The 18,989-nt window shown below is 43.9% G+C and overlaps 1 protein-coding gene across 3 annotated transcripts in view; it reads left to right on the top strand.

Annotated features, from left to right (window-relative positions):
• The first annotated feature begins 2,759 nt into the window (after positions 1–2,759).
• Positions 2,760–18,989, top strand: part of LOC114596851 (protein mono-ADP-ribosyltransferase PARP12-like) — a 28,458-nt gene continuing 12,228 nt past the window's right edge. The window contains exons 1-6 of one of the 3 annotated variants that reach the window (XM_077930805.1): positions 2,760–3,111; positions 8,185–8,317; positions 10,932–11,184; positions 11,298–11,420; positions 13,383–13,484; positions 15,350–15,473. In XM_077930805.1, the coding sequence (XP_077786931.1) occupies positions 2,831–3,111; positions 8,185–8,317; positions 10,932–11,184; positions 11,298–11,420; positions 13,383–13,484; positions 15,350–15,473 (1,016 nt within the window). In that variant the 5' untranslated portion in view covers positions 2,760–2,830. Of the gene's footprint in view, positions 3,112–5,211; positions 5,541–8,184; positions 8,318–10,931; positions 11,185–11,297; positions 11,421–13,382; positions 13,485–15,349; positions 15,474–18,989 lie in introns of those variants that run through there. The other 2 variants (XM_028728621.2, XM_028728618.2) reach the window with 2 other exon arrangements.

The raw sequence follows: 18,989 nt of genomic DNA, 5'->3' as shown, positions 1-18,989 counted from the left end.
GAAATATGGGGAAGAATGAATTTATCTCTATTAGAAAGAATTGCAGCAATTAAAATGAACACATTGCCAAAAACATTATTTTTATTCCACACAATACCGGTAATAAGTAACATGGTATGCTTCAAGAAATGGCAAAAATATATTTCTAAATTTATCTGGAAAGGGAAGAAACTAAGGATAAAATACAAAATACTTACAGATAATAAAAAGAGAGGAGGATTCTCCCTGCCAGATTTCAAACTTTACTATAAAGCAGCTTGTGTTACTTGAATCCGGAATTGGATCAAACTAGAAAACATATATTTGTTAGATCTGGAAGGCCATGGCAACAGATTTGGATGGCATGCATATTTATGGTATAATAAAGTCAGGCATAGGCAAACTTGGCCCTCCAGATGTTTTTGGGACTACAACTCCCATCATCCCTAGCTAACAGGACCAGTGGTCAGGGATGATGGGAGTTGCAGTCCCAAAACATCTGGAGGGCCGAGTTTGCCTATGCCTGTAATAAAGGGAAGGTACATAAAGGATTCCATAATCATATAAATAGGAAATCATTGGTAAAAGTATGGGGGAAATATAAAGATTTATTAGAACAAAAAATGCCATGGTGGATATCCCCAGCAGAAGCAATTTCAGTTAAAAGAATAAATATGGAAGGAAGATGGCCTACATATAGAGAGTTGTTGATAGAGAGAAGAAAAGCTAAAGCTTAAGGATTTTGATGAGATAAGAGAATATGTTTATGACTGGCTACAACATTGTCAATTAAATGAGGTTTCTAAAGAAGATAATAAGAAAGGATTTAGCTATACCATATCTAGATTCCAAAGAGAAATAATAGATAACACTAAACTTCTGAAGAAAGTGTTTAATATATTAATATTAAATATATTATTAGAACGGGAAACTAAAGATGAAGAGGTCAAAGGGTAATGATCGAGTGGGCACAAGATTTGGGACATAATATTTAATGGAAAACGGAAAAATTATGGAAAGTAAATTTAAAATTTACCGATTGTATATTGTTAAGAGAGAATTACATGAAGATGATGTATCGATGGTATGTTACACCTGCTAAAATTGCAAAAGTGTATAGAACAGGCTCCAATAAGTGTTGGAAGTGTAAAGAAAAAGAAGGCATGTTCTTCCATATGTGGTGGAATTGTAAAAAGTATTGGGAAATGATTTATAATGAAATGAAAAGAATGTTTAAGATAACTTTTGTTAAAAGACCAGAAGCTTTTTTATTAGGCATTTCAGGTCAAGATATGCCAAAAGAGAAGAAAAAACTGTTTATGTATGCTACAACAGTGGCTTGGATTTTACTAGCCCAAAGATGGAAAAATGATGAAATACCAACTAAAGAACAATGGCAAGAAAAACTGATGGAATATGCTGAAATGGCGAAGTTAACTGAAAGACTTTGATACAGACAACAGAGATTTCAGAGAAGATTGGGATTCCGTACGGAATCAATGTAAAGAAATGGACTCACTAGCAGGGTTTGAGTAAACACTTACAATTAACAATACAAACATAGAAGCTATAAAGATGAGGTTAAAATGATAAGCATATAACAACATTTACGGTAATTTAAGGATATAATACTGAAGTATAGTATTGCAAGCAGGACAAGTTCTTATGTAAAAAACCAGACGGGGAAGTTGAGGGAAGTCATGGGGGGGGGCTCAATTTGTTACTGTTTGGTATGATGTAATTGTGATAATAATAAAAGAATTAAAATTCAATAAAAATCATTTTTTTAAAAATGCCCTGTCTCTGTTCACAACTCCAGGCTGGGGGGGGGGGGACATTTCTCTTGCCTTGTCAATGACTCTCCATGGCCCTGTCTTGCTGCTTCATGACCCTGGCTTGACCTGGGCTTTGGCAGAGGCTAGCCCAGGAATTTCTCTGCAGCTTCTCTTCTCCATGCTACCACTTATTTCTAGGCTTTAGACCCACCCCCATCGGTAAGAATATTTTAAAGTAGTTTGGTTCTATGTTATAAATCAAGTATCATCAATCAATCATTTATTGCATTTGACTAAAAGCCATTACAAATCCAGTTACAGGTACTGCAAGTCGAATAAAGGCTATTAAAATAAATCCAGAAATATACCTCTATTTACAAGAAAATCAAATTAATGAATCCCCTGCACAATCTACAGCATTGTCTTTTATGTAGCTAACACAAATACTTTTAGCGGTTTTTTGCAAATAAGGCTGTTTTATATGTGACAAGCAGGTCGCAGTCAGTTAACAGCCAACACATTTTCACTTCAGGGTTGTGTTTTTGTAGCGGTGCCAACATCTGTTCCAAAAATCTCTTTCTGGGGTTTTGACAGAGCCCACCATTGAGTATGTAATGGGAAAGATCTTCTCCTTCGCCTCCCCCCCCCCCCCCATGCAAAGTCTTAAATGCCTTGGAATAGAGAGTGGCTTCCATCCAAGACCGGCGGGGCCTCGGCGAGCTGTTGCTTTTTTTTGCTTTCCAATGTATTTCTTCTCATTCAAAAAGGCAGGTCCGGCCCTCGCAAACGGTGATGGCGAGATTGTGGCCCCGAGAAAAAAGTTTGAGACCCGCCGCGCCCGCCAGTTGGCATCCTGGGAGCAGCTGGAGGAGCCGCCCGAGCGCAGCCACAGGGCCCGCCTTCCCACGTGCGCCTTCCCGCGGGTCTCCGCCTTCCGCGCCTCGACGGCGCCTCCCCCGGGCGGCAGGGGGCGGAGCGGGCAGGCCCCGCCCGGCGGCTGCCTTCGCTTTCGTTTCCTGGCGGCGAAGCACTGCCCGGAGCGCCAGAGCGCGGCGGCGTTGGCTGCGCGGGCGAGCATGTCGGACCCGGCCGTGTCCGGCTTCCTGACCAAGCTGCTGTGCGCGCAGGGGGGCCGCCTGGAGCGCGCCGCGCTGGGGCAGCAGCTGGAGCTCCCCGAGGAGCAGCTGCGCCAGATCCTGGAGGAGGCGGGCCAGGAGAGGTTTCTGGTGCGCGCGGAAGGGCCCGCCACTTGGGTGCTGGCCGTCTCCCCGCTGCGCCTCTGCGTGCGCAAAGAGTGTCCCGGCTGCCCGCAGCTCCACCTCTGCAAGCTCAACCTCAAGGGCCGCTGCCGAGCCAGGTGAGCGAGGGGCTCCTCGGGCACTCTCGCAGAAAGTGCTCTTGGGGTGGGGATACCACGGCCCTGCGCCAAAGGGGCCCTTGAGGTGGGGTATTGGAGGGAGCAGCCTGGCAGGCGGGGCCCCTGACTCCCACACAACACAAAACACTCTTGCTGGGTGGAGGTGTTATTTTGTTTTTGATCTTAGATTTTGGAAATGTACATCCAGCCCCCCCCCTAAGTTCTTTGGGGGCCCCCAAGAGAGTGGAACCCTAAGCTATAGCTTGTTTAGCATATGCATAAATCCGGCACTGGCCATACCAGATGCCTGACGGGTCTCTCGCTTTATTTAAAACGCTTATTGTCTTAACAATAAATAAAGGTGGTTTGGGGTAGGACTTGGGAGGCCAGATCCCCACCCAGCTGTGCGGCTCAGCCTCACCTGCTGCTATTATTAAAATTTATATGCCCAACGATCACAGTTGCCAGGAGGCAGAGGACCAAGCACATCATCTGAAACTCCTTGGAGGAAAAGGTGGGGTGTATGGGCGTAGCCAGGGGGGGCGCAGGGGGACAGAATCAAATCTGAGGTTCCGCCTGCCCAACAAAAGCCTGCCCCCCCCCCCAACAAAAATCCTGGCTATGCCCAAGGTGGGATGTAAATGCAATAAATGGTTAAATCCAAGTGCTTTGGATTCCACTGTTACTAAGAGTTAATCCTGTACTTAAATCTCAGAAAGTTAAAAGTGCTTAACTCTCCCCCCCCCCCATGGTGTTCTCCTTTCTAACTGTTTATGTTTCTTTAAAATATTAAATATCTTCTGTAGATAATGAGAGCCAACAGTGCTATAATGATGAGATCAAGCCACCCACAAGCTAAGGGATTTTAGCATCTTACTGAAATCCAAGGGATTTGGAAGTACTTCCAGTAAATGCCTTTCTGGAACTAGATTAAAATGGGGGTCAAATGCTCTTGACGATACTTGAGTTGCAACTTGTAATGTTTATCCATACCCACTCAGAAACAATACTCTAGCCTGAAAACTAATGTCATGCCGTGGCCACTAATCAGTTGTGCGGTACAGTATAAGGTGCTTTATAAATCAGAGTGTTTGGGCTATTTAGTTTAGCCCTGAGGGTGGAAGAGTGATGCTGACTAGGCAAAATAAGATGGCATGCACACATTACATTTCAAGTACTGTGTTTATGTGAAGCTAATGGGCCATCGAATCTAATGCACACCTCAAATTTCAAAACCCTGAAACCAAAAAAAGTATTTGCTGGCGCCATCAAATCTAAAGTGCACCCTAATTTTCATGACATAATTTGGCCAAAAAAGGTGCGCATTACATTCGAGTAAATACGGTATCCAGGGAACTCACAGAGCTACAATTCCCAACACCCTTAACAACCATAATTCCCAGGATTCCTTGTGTGGGAGGCAGGTGCTTTTAATGTCTAGTGTGGATGGAAATATGTCTTAAACTGTAAAATCAAGCCTGTTTTCGAACAGAGTTTGTGGCTGGACATGTACAGTGGTACCTTGGGTTACATACGCTTCAGGTTACATACGCTTCAGGTTACAGACGCCGCTAACCCAGAAATAGTGCTTCAGGGTAAGAACTTTGCTTCAGGATGAGAACAGAAATCGTGCTCCAGCGGCAGCAGGAGGCCCCCTTAGCTAAAGTGGTGCTTCAGGTTAAGAACAGTTTCAGGTTAAGAACGGACCTCTGGAACGAATTAAGTCCTTAACCCGAGGTACCACTGTACTCTGCTTTGGCACTCCTGCATATAATACTGGACCCTTCATTTAACATTCAAAATAGTTGATAATTATGTTTATAAAATGGCTACCTTCATCTGAATGGAAACTTGGTGAGGAACCACCCATGTAGCTTCTGTGAGGGTCTGATGATTCATCATTTGTGAATCCTGCTGCCCCCAAGTCACATGAGAAGCGAAACTGAAGGCAAACAGAGCTAGCAGGAAGGAGCAGAAGGGCAGAGTCTACAGGTGTTAAGTTGCTAGGGAGCTGCTGCGTTTGGCTTAAGTTTCGATTCTCATGTGAGCTGGGCTGGGAAAGGTGGAGCCTAATCTGTGCTGGAAACTAAACAAGCCTTTTAAGTACAAAGGAAGGCAGATCAGAGAAGGAACATGTCCGACGCTGTTGTGTGCAGTTTCATCACAAAGATCCTTTGCTCTAAAGGAGGGGGCTTGGGCTTCAGTGAGCTCCCCTCGCTCTCGGGGCTGCCTGAGCACCAGCTAGAGGAGATCATGCAGGATGCAGGGAAGGAAAAGTTTCTGGTTGTCCCCCGGGACTCCTTGCGCCAGGTGCTGGCTGTGTCCCCAGTGCGGCTCTGCCGGAGGGACAGTTGTGGGGGGTGCGAAAACCTCCATATCTGCAAGAACTACACCAAGGGCAGATGCTTCAGGCCGGCTTGTGGCAGATGGTGAGTGCGAAGGAATGAGAGAATCTGTTGTTATGGCACAATGATAAACTGAATAGCAGGGAAATCAGCATCTTACAAAGGGAAAGCTTGTGGCTTGGTCTGTCAGGCCCCCTCCTTGCTCGCCATAAACACAAACGTGCCTAGGCAAACTGATTTGTGACAAGGAAATCCTCCAACTTTGAGGATACACCAAATTGCTGACTTTTTTTTACTGAGTGAAGTCTGGCTTCATAGATTTCAGCAGGCATTGCCCACCAGTGTTTATCAAGCTTGAGTCTCCAGCTGTTGTTTGACTACAACTCCCATCATCCCTAGCTAGCAGGACCTGTGATCAGGGACAATGGGTGTACAGCTGGCGACCCAATTTGAGAAACACTGGCTGACACGCTTCCTTCAAGAGTATCTAAACGACTCTAAAGTGCTGAACACCTGAGTTTTGTGAGGGTTTTGAGAGAAGAAATGAAAAGTGAAGTTCTCAGAGAACTGAATTCTTTGCCCACTTCCACATTCTAATACTTTTATGTACACCTGCAGAATTGCAACATGTAAGAACCCCGGATATGCCACAATAGAAGTACTACTTGTAAATTCTCTATGAATTGTATTTAGATAATTTTGCCCTGAAGCAGAAAGGGATGCCTAGTCCTTCGGCACCAGTGTCAGATTTTTTTCTTTTTTCTTTTTTCTTTCTTTTTATTTGAAAACAATTAATTTTATACAGTCTTAACATCAGAAGGTTTTACAATGATAATAACCGAAATACAGTCAAGAGCATATCTCATATGTTTTCAGTAGGTAATGGGTATTGGGCGAGGGAGGTATTGGGGTGCATCTGGAAAACTGTTAAGGGTATATATGTGACTTAAGAGGTTAACATGATGGAGTCTAAAGAAGGAGAATAATATAAATGAAGAGCAAAACAAAGGATTATTTGAAGAATTTGGTACTACTGAAAACAGTGTCAGATTTTCTAGTGTCAGCATTGCATGGGATTCCAAATACAGTTTCAAATTCCTATGTGCTTCCAGTAACAGATGTTTAGCTGTCTGGGTGACTACTACATGACAACTGCTTTTCCCCCCACTTGTATTTTTTCATGAGTGCAACTCAAAGGCTCAAACTACACAAGCCCTTGTAGTCAGTGTTAATGAATTTTTCCTCATTTTTTCTGAGGTGGAGATTTTGTGTGACTCATAATATTGTTGATCCAGGGTTGATTTGCTTTGTACAAAAGCCTTTTCTTTTCTTTTTTTACCTATATAACCAGTCCTGCAAGGAAGATTTCATGAGTCTCCCTCTGCTGATCCATCCAAGCAATGTTATACATTCTATTGTCCTAAAGAAGCACTCTGAAATCCTCCCCACTTCCTTAATTTAAGACTAGAATGAGAAAAATACAACATAGCCTGAGGGGTTGAAAGACAAAGCAGAGAGATCATGCAGTTAACCCATGGCTGGTGAACCTGTGACCCAGATGTTGTTGGACTCCAAGTCCCATCAGCCCCAGCAAGCTTGGTCAATAGTCAGGGATGGTAGGAACTGGAGTCTTAACAACATTCTGTAAAAGCACAGGCTTCCCATACCTGATCTAAACAGTCGGGTTGTAGCAATTCTAAAACAAGTGGTCCCTTGATACAGAATGAAGAAGGTGGTTTTTTTAAAGTCTGAGCTGTTTGCTTGTGCTTTTAAATACCATCCTCACTAATCTCTTGGGTTGTTCTTGTAAAGTATCCTGTCAGTCAGACTTTGACCTTGGTTCCTCAGAATAAACACTGAGCAGAATTTGTTTCTAGGGGCAAAAATTCAGCTTCTGGATTGTTTGGGCCTTGAATCAGATTCCAAAAGGAGAACCAAGAGTAGACTCAATGGATTGGAATCTGCCAGAAATAATGCATTAGGTGCAGACACTGAAACGGTACCTTAAGCTGAAATCTCACAGCATGAGAATTGGGTGGAAGGTATTCAGTGCGATTACTAATTTACCAGCCTTATCAGTATGGCGACTGATGTGTGTATCTAGGAGGAGGATTTGCATTTTGGAGCAACCTTGTGCAGTGCTGTGCAATGCTGACCACACAGTGGTGGAGAGCAGGCTCTTCCCTCCCCACAGCAATAGACTCCCAGGCAGTGCTTTGCCTTCAGCTGCAAGAGTGAGTGGCAACTATTCACGTAAACGAGGCACTCAAGGACACGGTTGTGGCACAAGCTAAGCATTCTCTCTGCCATTGTTGATGTTTGCCATGCTGAGGATCTTCAAATGTTTTACCTCACCTTGGTATTTTGTTTCTTGGTCACTTAAAAGTAGGGAATCTATGGCCTTTAAGATGCCTTTTTCCACAACTCCCATCGTTCCTGACTATTGGTCAAGCTTCCTGGGGCTGTTGGGAGTCCAAAAATATCTACAGGCCAAAATTTTCCCAACCTTGGTGTAGAGTATGCAATTTGGAAAATGTGTTCAATAGAACAGAATAGATAATACATTTTTTTTAATAGTTCATTATTTCAAGGAACTCAAGTTATTGTACAAATTCAGGATTTGTAGCCTACAAAAAAGTGAAGGGTCCTTGGAATATATAGGCTCTCACTCCACATGTATATTTCTGATACCTTGATTATGATTTTTCTCCTTTTACTTTTATCCTAGGGCATGCAAGTATTCTCATGAAGTTTTTTCAGAGGCCAACCGAAAAGTCCTGAAGGCTCATGAACTTTCTGGGCTCAATGAGAATGAACTGCGTGTTCTCCTCCTCCAAAATGATCATTTTCTCTGGCCTGACGTAAGTTATGAAAATACTGTAGCATCACCTAGATGTTTGTTTGCCTTTTTAACTGGTTGCCTTTTTAACTGGTTAAGGTGAGGAAACAGAATGGATGAAGACAAGAAAATTGTAGTAGAATTTCTGCATCATGAAGTTAGATGAGACAGGGTTAGCCACATTTGTTTAATCGCGTTTCTGTCCCACTCATGTGTCAAGAACCTTCACTACAAAATATGTGCATGTGTAACATGGTCAAAATTCATTGGCGCAGGTGACACATTACTTATTTCAAGCACAAGAAGAGCCTTCTGGACCAGGCCAATGGCCCATCTAGTCCACCATCCTGTTTTCACGGTGGCCAAGCAGATGCTTATGGGGAACCCGGAAGAAGGACTTCAGCCAAACAGCATTCTCCTCACTTGCGATTCTCCTCATCTAGAGGAAGGCTGCCCCTGACAGGAGAGGCAGAGCAGAGCCATTGTGACTCGCGGCCCTTGCTAGCCTCATCCTCCGTCAATCTGTCTAATCCTCTCTTAAAGTTATGCCACTCCCAGGCTTGTTTTTGTTTGTTACCATGGTGTGTATTTTTATATTGAAAACCACCGTGCGATCCTCAGAAGGACAGTGTAGAAATTTAAATTTAAAAGTAAGTAAAAGCCTTCCAAGTTGATGGCCTCATTGTAGGATCAAATTCCCCTGATAACTATATCCTTCACTTTCTTTTGTTTGTCCTAAATCTTCGAACACTCAGAGTTTTTGGGCGTCCATGAGTTTTAGTGTTATGTGAGAGGGAGAAAAGCCTCTGTGTCCTCTCTGTCCATGCCAGGCAACATTTTATGCACCTCTGTTGTGTCTCCTCTTTACTCTTCTTTACACTGAAAAGGCCCAAGTGAAGTCTTTTAATTGTCCTTTTCTGAAACTTTTCCTGGTTTATTTTTTGTGACTCAGCAAGATCATAACATTTCTTTCAGGGGGAAAAATCAGATGGCCCAAATATCCAAACATAGAATATTTTGCCATAATTTGTGGAAATAACTAACTAACAGCATGTTCACAGCAAACAGTAAAAATCTCCACTGTCTTCAGTGCCTCTTGAAGAGGGTACTCTCTGTAGGCACATGTATGCACACACAAGGGAAGGCCGAGTCCTCAGCCACAAGGTGTATTCTCTCCCTCCGGAATTTTGAAGAGGCCTCCTCTTGCTGCTACTACAGTTTGGGTTTGTAATCAAATTGCAGACTAATCTGTCCGTATAACCCCTGCCACATGCCTTCTTCCTTATGTGGAGTTTCTGTTGCCTGATTAATTGCTTGAACACTTTTTCCATAGGAAGAAGGGAACTCCAAATGCAAAATTGGCATGTTGAAGAGAATAGTTCAGCTGATCTGCAATTATACTTGCTGTGTTTTTCAAATATCACCCTGTGCTCTCCCTGCTATATATTCTGTAATATCACTGGATGCTACCTACTAGGGCTGGGTGATATATCAATATATCGCCCCAAACCAGTTTGAAGTTCATATCACCATACTGGTTTCAGAATTTTCGACCTGGCAGTTCATCGCAAATCATGGTGTGTAGGTGTGCTATGCAAAAACCATGTCACGGAAAAAACTGAAGCCAGCCAATGCCTCTACATAACTCCATCCATACTTCAGACATCATGATATATCAGTATAGCACAATGTTACCTGGTATGGTATCATGTATGTCTGGGTATATGAGGAGCAGACCACAGTGTCAGCTTCACTCAGTGGTATATCGCTGGTGAAACCACCACTGCTGAGTCCCTTTGCTAGCGACTTGCTCCAGCGAGTGTTGCTAGCAGAGGGACTCATGAGAGGTGGCGGTTTTACAAGCAATATATCGCTGAGTGAAACTGCCATCCCACTCTGCCCTCATACCATCCAGAGGGAGGAAAAAGTGCACCGGCGAGGCGCCAATACAGCTTGTTCCTCCCTCTGCATCTTTAATCTGCTCGGCTGAGGAGAGAGTGGTTGCCGCTCCCCTCAGCAGAACAGTTAAAGGCTGACCGAGCCCAGCACTGCCTCCCGCACAAGTGGGGGGAGCAGCGGGGATGGCTCTGCTGGGGATACAGAGCCCTCCCCGTCCCTGGCAGAGCTGCAAAAAGGAGCCCCGTTGCTCTCCCCACAAGGAGGGGGAGCACAGGGGATGACTCAGCTGGGGACCAGGAGCCCTCCCATGCCCCACCTAAGCCGTACAAACAAGCTGTGTTGTCCCACAGCCCACTAGGCACTGAGGTGAAACAGCTCCTGCGGCGAGGGCTGTGGCAATTTCACCCAGCGCCTTGCAAGCTGAGGCCAATGCAGCTTGTTTTTTCAACATTGCGGCATATCGCCAGACCACAATGTTTGGCTGGCGTTGAAAAGCTGAAATCGCCCAGCCCTAATACTGTGATGCTGACAACCAGATATCTCCCGGCCCTACTGTCTATACATTTTTAAAATATATCTTTGCAACCATAAGCAGGAAGTCTTCAGCTTCTGTATGTGATGCAGCTGCTAAGGATATTACCAAAACTGGTGTATTTGTCCACATTACCTGCAATTCAGACCCGTGCAGTATTAACTGAAATTCTTGTGTGTTTCTTACTTTCACTTCCTGTTTCCAGGTATGCAATTTCTACAATAAAGGGGATGGGAATTGTGCCCAGCAAGATAATTGCACAAAGCTTCACATTTGCCGGTATTTCCTGAGAGGGGAATGTAGATTTCCTAAGTGCAAGAGGTCTCACAACCTTTTGCAACCAAATGCTCTGAAGCTGTTGCTCGAAGGAGGAGTGGATGATCAAGTGGCCTGGAACATCCAGACAATCTGCGAACACAAAACTGCTGTGCTGTCCAGAGAACTGGGTCCTCGCAAGGGTGAGTGATTTATAGGAAGGGGCTTGTGGGCATCATGTACGGCTTGCATCACTCTGGCGTGTGAAAGGACCTCATTTCTCCTCATCATTTGAAGCCCTTTCCCATTCTTTTAGGTAATTTTGCAAGACCTACATCAAGTGGAGAAAAATCAAGTGCAGGAAATCCGAGAGAAGCCAGACTTGAGCAAGGATCTAGTATACCTAATCTCATGGACCTCAACCTCGGCCCTGACCAAGGTGAACCAATTTACTTTCCTAGCAAAGGATCCAAGTTGATTGAATTAGGCCTAAGAGAGAATATCTGCATTCTCATGGCAAGATACAGGGATGAGCTTTAGCCCCAATATGCAGTATGAGTCCCCTTTTAAACTTACATTGATCAATTACCAACTACATTTTTCAGCAGTTGCCAGAAATTTGGGTAACGCTGATGTTTTCATAGGTATGTGCCAATAAACTCAGATAAATTTGGGCAATGGCAGAATATACAGTGGTACCTTGATTTTTGAGTGTCTCGGAAGCCAAACGTTTCAGTTTTTGAATGCCAAAAACCCAGAAGTACAGTCGTACCTCGGAAGTTGAACAGAATTCGTTCTGGAAGTCCGTTCGACTTCCAAAATGTTTGGAAACCAAGGTGCGGCTTCTGATTGGCTGCAGGAAGCTCCTGCAGTCAGTCGGAAGCTACGGAAGCCGCATTGGACATTTGGGTTCCAAAGAATGTTTGCAAACTGAAACTCTCACTTCCGGGTTTGTGGCGTTCAGGAGCCAAAACGTTCGAGATCCAAGGTATGACTATAATGGCTTCCATTTTCTAATGCACCTCGGAAGTCAAATGGTCTTCCAGAACAGATTACATTCGAGAACTGAGGTACGGTTCTGGAGGTCTGTTCTTAACCTGAAACTGTTCTTAACCTGAAGCACCACTTTAGCTAATGGGGCCTCCTGCTGCCGCCGCATGATTTCTGTTCTCATCCTAAAGCAAAGTTCTTAACCCGAGGTAATATTTCTGTGTTAGCAGAGTCTGTAACCTGAAGCATATGTAACCCAAGGTACCACTGTAATATATCCCACAAACAGCGTAGATTGCATACACAAACTGCCACAGTATGTTGCAGTGCTGAGTGATACTGCTCCAATTTTGTTGGACAGCCATTGTAATGGGTTTGGCTGCACAAATAAATAATATTTGACAGCCATGCTTTGCTCTACTTTAATCTTTTCCACCAACCCCATCCAGCATTCTATGAGTCCTCAGTTCTCCCCCGCATAATGGTGGTGGTGGGTTCTCAAAGCCTGCCGATGTGTCCCTGTTACATGTGGATGGTCCTATTCTGGACTGGTAAGCACTTACATATGACTACCCTCCTTGTGTACCTCCTTGGCGAGAGATCTGGAGGGCAGCAATATGAGACGGGCCTCCTTGTGGAATGCCTGGCCTGGCACCTTCGTTGCATATCTTTAGGCGCCAGGCAAAAGCATTCCTCTTCTCCTGACCTTTGGCTAATTAAACAATCTGTGGCTTTTAAACTCTCTGTATGAGATGGGTATTGTTTTTGTTTGTTATTGTGGTTTGTATTTTTGTGTTTTTGTAAACTGCTCTGTGATCTTCGGATGAAGGGCAGTATAGAATTTTAAAATTTATTAATAATGCCAACTTATATCAGTTTTATAACAATGTAGCTGTTGTTGCCTCTCCAAGAATTATTTAAACTAGTTTGATGCTGATTCTGATTTAATTCTATTTGGGATCCCTCACTCACCCAACCCCAACACAGTTCCGGGGGGGGGGGGGGGAGGTGCCCCTGGTGCCATGCCCACTTCAAGTAAGATTGTGGTGGATCACACTCTGTCAGTCTTAAAATTAGGAACAATGCATTGTGCCTTGTAGCATAATTTAGGGTTGATTCCCTGTACTCCTAATTTGCATTAGCCTTATCCTGAACTGACAGTGTTGCTGGCTGCTCTTTGTCGGTGTTAATGTGGCTTTTTCAAAAAATGAAATTTTTTATTCAGAATTTTTATAAAATACATATAACAATAAACTAAGAAATCCAAACAAGGTATAGTGGTGAGCATAGTTGCCTTCCAAGCAAGGCACATATGTGATACCTCTTTGCATGTTTTATCACGTGATTCTTCTTAAGCACGGTTTACTAAAGATTATGTTCCTTTATTTCTCCCCCCATCCATCTTTTACAGGTGTCAAAGCCACTCCTTGTACTAAACCACCTCAGAATGCAGAGAAGGAGAAAAGTGATGAGATATGTCTTTTCTATGTCTGGCGGTTCTGCAAAAATAAAAGTAAGTCCCAACAGACAAGTCCAAGGCCAGGTTTCCATTTAGGCCTTCCCCAGGAGTAATAATGCTTTAATTTGCTTTGCCAACTTTGCTTACATTGCTTCCACCTGCCCCTTTTGCCCACTCAAGAAATGGCCTTGGGTGCAGCAACAGGATCCAGTGTATCAGAACGAGGGGTGAGGGTGTCAAAGAAACTGGAATGTTGGGACGGAGAGGGGGAGCTCTCTGCTCCCACAACCATCACATTTGATAGTCATATTATTTGTCTGATGAAAGGATATGCCAGGTATTGATTTGTAAATGCTGTTGGCATCTGTCTGCCTCAAGGCTCAATGGAGTGTGCGCCGGGGGGGGGGGGGTTAAGTCACACCGCTGTGTTAGCAGCACTGAAGTGACCTCCCTGCGGTGTAAGCCTGGGCTGCCCACCCTATTTTTTATTTTTATCTTAATTGAGTAGTGATGCAGCCATTGAACGAGTGACTGGGTGCTGTTTTGGGCTGTTCAGTAGAAGCTTAACCTGAGCAAGGCCTAACGGCTGATGGCAGGCTGCCTTAGGAATGAGGAGTCCGTGTTTTTGCTTGTCATGGATGAGATCAGCCTCCTGAAGCTTCCTGGCCCTGTCTTGCTGCCTGATCTTCAGTGGCAGTGGGGACCAGGAGCACCTCTTTACTAGCTCTGGTTCTAGTGCATCTTCTCAGATAAGAATCTGTCTAACTACCATCCTTGGAATCCTCCTGCTAGATTACTGTGATCAGTGTATGATTCTATGATTCTATGATTCTATGATTCTATGATTCTATGAGTGTGAGATGGAAGGCACGTATAGCCCTAAGTTTAAGTCACTTGTTTGCTTTTGAGTCTTGACTCAAGTCTTGCTTCCGGTTCAGGACAGTGGTGCCTTGTCATTCAGACCATGAATGTTCTTTGACTCTGCTCTGATACTCTGCCCTGTTCCCTGAGAAAGGGGGGGGGGGAGAGGCTCTGCTTGATGTTCTCTTATTTCCTCAAATAAAACGGTAAGAGTTTCTATATAGTGGCAACCACACTGTGGCATTTCCTACAAAAATAAACAAGGGTTGGATCTGTGTCCAGACCTTCTGCTCTGCATCCGTTCACGTGCTCATTTGTAAGTCTGCTGTCCTTTCCACATCAATGTCAAAATGTCAGTGTCAAAAATAAGAAGACATATAAATTCACTTTTTTTACAAAATATATTTTGTATGCATTTACTATAAAATAAATGTATATGCATCTTAACCTATAATACACATTTTGATACTTTTTTCATAATACATTACAATAAAAAATTGTTTGTTTGTTTGTTTATGCTAAACAAAATCATTAAAAAGAAAGTGAAAATACAATGTCCTCTTTTGCAGATAAATCTTAACTTGTCCCCCACAGAGAAAGGTGAACCCTTCCAGCTCTCGCCTGGGAACTTCCCTTGCTCCTCCCATCCTCCCCCGGGGAGAGCTTCTCTTCCCTCTTCTGCCACAGGCTCCTTCATCAACTTTCCATCTCCTTCATTTGTGTGTGCCGCGCCTTGTGATCGATTATGTGGGGTGGGGCTTACTTGGATAAAATACCCAGTATTTTATTCAATTTGTCACCCCTGCTCTTGGGTATACATTTGCTGATTCTGCTTGTTTGCTCATATGTTTGTGTTTTCTCTCTTTTTAGCATAATTTGGCTTTTTTATGGCTTTTAATAGCAGCTGTGTTAGCCACTTTCAGCATTTTGTTAAGGAAGATTTAAAACATGCAATGTTTTATAGACACGCAGAAGTTGGACTCTGATTAGTTTTGTTTTATCACCTTGCATATCAGTTGAAGCAACCTGTGACTCACTTTTGCTTGTTCTCTTTGCAGCTAACTGTAACATGATTCATTACGATATGCCTTATCGATGGCAGGTACAGACTGCAAATGGTTGGAAGGATTTGCCCCGAAGAGAGGAAATAGAAAAAGCTTATTCTGACCCAAGTATTACCAGGTATAAAGCTGGTCTTGGTATTCCACAGATATGTGCAGACGTCTGCCAGTCAGCTGGTCCCACAGACATGCTTAAGCTGTGTGGGCAGTTGCTGCAATGGAGGAGGAGTGGTGGGAGGGCTTGCCTGGAAACACTCCCCGCCCACCCCCAAAAGGGAGGGTGGGATGAAGGGGAAAAGAGTCTCTCACTGAGGGTGAGTGGCTTGGAAGGAAGCTATCTACAGTGAGGGGGGAAAGTATTTGATCCCCTGCTAAATTTGCCCATTTGCCCTCTGACGAAGAAATGACCAGTCCATAATTTTAATGGTAGGTTTATTGTAGCTGAGAGACAGAATAACAACAGGAAAACCCCCAGAAACCCAGAAGACAAAAGTCAGAGATTGATGAGCATTATAATGAGTGAAATAAGTATTTGATCCCTTAGCAAAAGATGACTTAGTACTTGGTGGCAAAACCCTTGTTGGCAATTACAGAGGTCAGATGTTTCTTGTAGGTGGCCACCAGGTTTGCACACCAGGTATTTTGTCCCACTCCTCTTTGCAGATCCTCTCCAAGTCAGTAAGATTTCGAGGCTGATGTGTAGCTACTCGTACCTTCAGCTCCCTCCACAGATTTTTGGTGGGATTAAGGTCTGGAGACTGGCTAGGCCACTCCAGGACCTTAATGTGCTTCTTCTTGAGCCACTCCTTTGTTGCCTTGGCTGTGTGTTTTGGGTCACTGTCATGCTGGAATACCCATCATCGACCCATTTTCAATGCCCTGGCTGAGGGAACGAGGTGCTCACCCAAGATTTGATGATACATGGTCCTGTCCATCATCCCTTCGATGCGGTGAAGGTGCCCTGTCCCCTTAGCAGAAAAACACCCCAAAGCATAATATGTCCCCCTCCATGTTTGACGGTGGGGATGGTGTTCTTGGGGTCGTAGGCAGCATTCCTCCTCCTCCAAACATGGCGAGTTGAGTTGATGCCAAAGAGCTCGATTTTGGTCTCATCTGACCTCAACACTTTCACCCAGTTCTCCTCTGGGTCATTCAGATGTGCGTTGGCAAACTGCAGATGGGCTTGTACATGTGCTGTCTTGAGGCTCTTGCAGGCTCTGCAAGATCTCAGTCCTTCATGGTGTAGTGTGTTACCAACAGTTTTCATGGTGACTCTGGTCCCAGCTGCCCTGAGATCATTGACAAGTTCCCCCCGTGTAGTTCTGGGCTGCTTCATCACCATTCTCCTGATCATTGCAACTCCACGAGATGAGATCTTGCATGGAGCCCCAGACCGAGGGAGGTTGACAGTTATTTTGTGTTTCTTCCATTTGCGAATTATTGCACCACATTCTCACCAAGCTGCTTGGCAATAGTCTTGTAGCCCAGTCCAGCCTTGGGCAGATCTACAGTCTTGTCCCTGACATCCTTGACAGCTCTTTGGTCTTGGTCATGGTGGCTACTTTGGAATCTGTTGGATTGATTGCTTCTGTCGACAGGTGTCTTTTGTACACATACTGTAAGGAGCTGGGATTACAGCTAAAACCTCTCCCTTACAGCAGGTGCTCCTAATCTCAGCTCTTTACATACAGTGAAGATACCAGGTAGCCTGAAATCATCTTTTGCTAAGGGATCAAATACTTATTTCACTCATTATAATGCACATCAATCTCTGACTTTTGTCTTCTGGGTTTCTGGGGGTTTTCCTGTTGTTATTCTGTCTCTCACAGCTACAATAAACCTACCATTAAAATTATGGACTGGTCATTTCTTCATCAGAGGGCAAACAAGCAAATTTAGCAGGGGATCAAATACTCCCCCCCCCTCACTGTACCAGCTCCAAAAGTTTTCTTTCCCCTCCCCAGTTCATGAACAGATGGAATGAAGCCTTGGGGAAATGTTCGTTATTGGTTGCTTGATAAAACATGTTGGGAGGGTGTGACCAAGAATGGGAAATGTGAGCGCTGACTCCTATGTACAGGTTCAGCCCCCGCTAAGAATCCTAGTGTAGGAGGAAGCATCCTCTGTAGTGTCATTGCACGAGGCTGCAGAGCTTGTAGGAGAGGATCTGGTTATTTTGAGAAAAGGCACTTTTTGCTTTAAGAAACCACAGGGGTCCAGTGACAGGGCCAAGTTGGAAGACCAGCTACTTGCCTTGGGGGACATTGTTACAGTATGTGCTATGAACCCACATACCGTATTTTTTGCTCTATAAGACGCACCAGAGCACAAGATGCACCTAGTTTTTGGAGGAGGAAAACAAGGGGGGGGGGATTCTGAACCTCAGAAGCCAGAGCAGCAAGCGGGATTGCTGCGCAGTGAAAGCAGCAATCCCTCTTGCTGTTCTGACTTCTGGGATAGCTGCGCAGCCTGCATTCGTTCCATAAGATGCACACACATTTCCCCTTACTTTTTAGAAGGGAAAAAGTGAGTCTTAAAGAGCAAAAAATATGGTACTACAGAGAAGTTTAGGAACTTTTGCTGGAATTACAACATGTTTGTTATGAATATGTGTTAACCCCTAACCTTAATGCCCACAAGAACATCTCACACCAAAGAAATAAAGAAAGCTTGATTTATTATATGAAATAGCAGTGACAGAATACAGTGGTGCCCCACAAGACGAATGCCTCGCAAGACGAAAAACTCGCTAGACGAAAGAGTTTTCCGTTTTTTGAGTCGTTCCGCAAGACGAATTTCCCTATGGGCTTGCTTCGCAAGACGAAACGTCTTGCGAGTTCGTTTCCTTTTTCTTAAAGCCGCTAATAGCCGCTAAGCCGCTAATAGCCGTGCTTCGCAAGACGAAAAAACCGCAAGACGAAGAGACTCGTGGAACGGATTAATTTCGTCTTGCGAGGCACCACTGTATATAAATGCTGCTAAAGACCGAAAAATTACAATTTAAGCAGGCAGCAACTCCTACAATACACCCCCCCACCCCTTGTTATGAAAAGTGAAATATTATTTTAAAAAGCCAACAGAAACGTAGGTGTGACAATTTTGCTAGCAGGACCCATACTAAGAGCAAGAAATGGAAAGGGAAGAATATACCTTAAGGCAGCCTGTTCAGGGAAGTTTTTAATATGTAACGCTGTACTGTTTTTAACACTGATTGGGAGCCGCCCAGAGTGGCTGGGGAAACTCAGCCAGATGGGCGGGGTATAAATAATAAATTATTATTATTATTATTATTATTATTATTATTATTATTATTATTATTGTTGTTGTTGTTGTTGTTGTTGTTGTTGTTGTTGTTATTATTATTATACCTATTCTTAAGGCAGAGTGGGTGTGCGCTGTTCTTGAGAGTACTGAGAAAAAGAGAGTTCTTCTCTTTGGAGCTGGAATAGGAGATAAAATAGCTACTGGCTACAGGAAAGTTTTAGTAATATTTTTAGCTAATGCCTTTTAATAGGGAAGGGAGGGGCTTTCAAATGAGTAAATTCTGCTCATTTTTCACCTTGTCCATCTCCATCTTGCAAATTAAGAGTTTGGAAGAACTCTTAATTTCTTAAGGAGAAAATGACTAAAACTGGCC

Source organism: Podarcis muralis, chromosome 6 (genome assembly GCF_964188315.1).
Source record: "Podarcis muralis chromosome 6, rPodMur119.hap1.1, whole genome shotgun sequence".
In the NCBI taxonomy this organism is placed as follows: Eukaryota; Metazoa; Chordata; class Lepidosauria; order Squamata; family Lacertidae; genus Podarcis; species Podarcis muralis.
The sequence above is the reverse complement of the archived record's forward strand: the minus strand, read 5'-3'. Positions and strand labels throughout refer to the sequence as shown.